The sequence below is a fragment of the Limulus polyphemus genome, unplaced genomic scaffold (genome assembly GCF_000517525.1).
Source record: "Limulus polyphemus unplaced genomic scaffold, Limulus_polyphemus-2.1.2 Scaffold12414, whole genome shotgun sequence".
NCBI lineage: Eukaryota > Metazoa > Arthropoda > Merostomata > Xiphosura > Limulidae > Limulus > Limulus polyphemus.
Window position 1 is genome coordinate 1 of NW_013678024.1, and position 1,842 is coordinate 1,842.

A 1,842-nucleotide genomic window follows, 5' to 3' on the forward strand; every position below is an offset into this window, starting at 1 on the left:
CACCAGTGTTCAGGGTTCAGTAGGGGTCTGAAGCTTTCGATGCCTACATATCTGTCGACCTAAATTATAAGCTTGATTCTGGAATATTTGTTATCAGATCCGCATACGAAAAAAAAATATGAATACTTTGATTCTAAATAATGCAGTTTAGATAGTGCAGATTTTTATACTTTTCTTGTGGCCAATTTTTTATATATCTCTTATATCTTTTGAAGATATGCGTGTACCGGAAGAAGTTGGAGGGGAAGTAGTCCCAGTTGAGTTACTTCCTCGTGCTCCAGAATGTAAACGAGCTGATGAATGTAATGTTTCGTGTTCATTGGAGCGTATTAGGCAAGACTGTTTTATTTGCAAGTGCCCCAGCACAGATTCGAACCCAGGACATAAAGATGGTGAGTTAAAGAAAATCGACGCATAAAATGACTACTGTGTTTATTATTTTAACTTATGTATGAATAACATCGAGGTACAAACAGCGTGTGTACGTTTTTTTGTTTTACATATTTAGTGACTTAGTTGAAGATGTCTTTTCAAGCTTTCAGTCATCACAGCCTCTGTTAACGAGATTAAAGATGGAAATTTAAATCTTAGCTCACCTTTGGTAGGAGCTTGGAAAATTTTCCAATCATATTCCATCTTTTATCGTGATTAAAAATGGTTTACGTACAAACAATGTTAAAATCCAGGGTTCGATTCTACACAATGGACACAGCAGACAGCCCACTGTGGCTTTGCTGTAAAGAAAACGAGCAAACACGATTTAAGAGATAGTTACATAATATTGCGTCAATGTAGCGATCGAAGTTAAAAGATACTTCAAACAGTAAGGAACTAATAAAAATATTGATATTTTATATAGTTTTAAAATGGTAGTTAGGACTAGTTCTCCAAAATGGAACTTTCTAGATACCTTGTAGAATTCTCTAAAGAGAACGATACTTTATCTTCTTTTAAACATTCAGCACCAGAGACTGTCATCTTGACGAACAAGCCTCAGGACAAGATTCCTTATGACCCAATGTGTCAAGCTTCTCCTTACGATTGTCCTCATAATTGTGCCGTGTACGAGTTTAATGTTGGGTGTTTTAAGTGTGATTGCAACGAATCCAGCGCATTTCAAGGAGTTATGGCTGAGGGAGGTAAGTGATACGGGACAGTTAAAGCTACTTTTAAATGGTTTGACTTTTAACTCCTATAACGCATGACTAGCCATTTCTAGCACAGGTCCGTCTCACGCCTCGCTCGTTTCAGAAGGAAGAAATTGATCTATTAAGTGTTTATTTATTGGTTAAACCATTATAATAATAATTATATGTGTCTACAGCGCCATCTGTAGTGAATTACATACAGTGTAACCATGCAGAATAACTCGAACAATACTAAAAGCCTGAAACTAAAATTAAACGTAAATCAAACCTTGTGTTTAACACTGTTTCAATAAATTGCCAGCGAGATATCCACACGGGAAAGACTTTGTGCTGCCATCTCGTTGTTAAGGACACAACTAAATCTACATGAGTTTATATATCTATTTACGTTAAAATCATAAATAGTATTCAACGTTAAACTGGTACACAATTAAAAACATTTTATTTAGGCCTATCTATGGCCTGCAAAAAGTTGATGACTCTACATGTTTCGACGTTACAACGTCATCCTCAGTAACGTCGAAACATGTAGAGTCGTCAACTTTTTGAAGGCCATAGATAGGCCTAAATAAAATGTTTTTAATTGTGTACCAGTTTAACGTTGAATACTATTTATGATTTTAACGTAAATAGATATATAAACTCATGTAGATTTAGTTGTGTCCTTAACAACGAGATGGCAGCACAAAGTCTT

General features: G+C 35.5%; 1 protein-coding gene across 1 annotated transcript in view; it reads left to right on the forward strand.

Moving 5' to 3' along the window:
- The first annotated feature begins 193 nt into the window (after nt 1–193).
- LOC111083958 (WAP, Kazal, immunoglobulin, Kunitz and NTR domain-containing protein 1-like) overlaps nt 194–1,842 on the forward strand; it is a 10,511-nt gene continuing 8,862 nt past the window's right edge. Inside the window, exons 1-2 of the mRNA XM_022380715.1 lie at nt 194–392; nt 963–1,139. Coding sequence (XP_022236423.1) covers nt 218–392; nt 963–1,139 — 352 coding nt within the window. The 5' untranslated portion in view covers nt 194–217. The remainder of the gene's footprint in view (nt 393–962; nt 1,140–1,842) is intronic.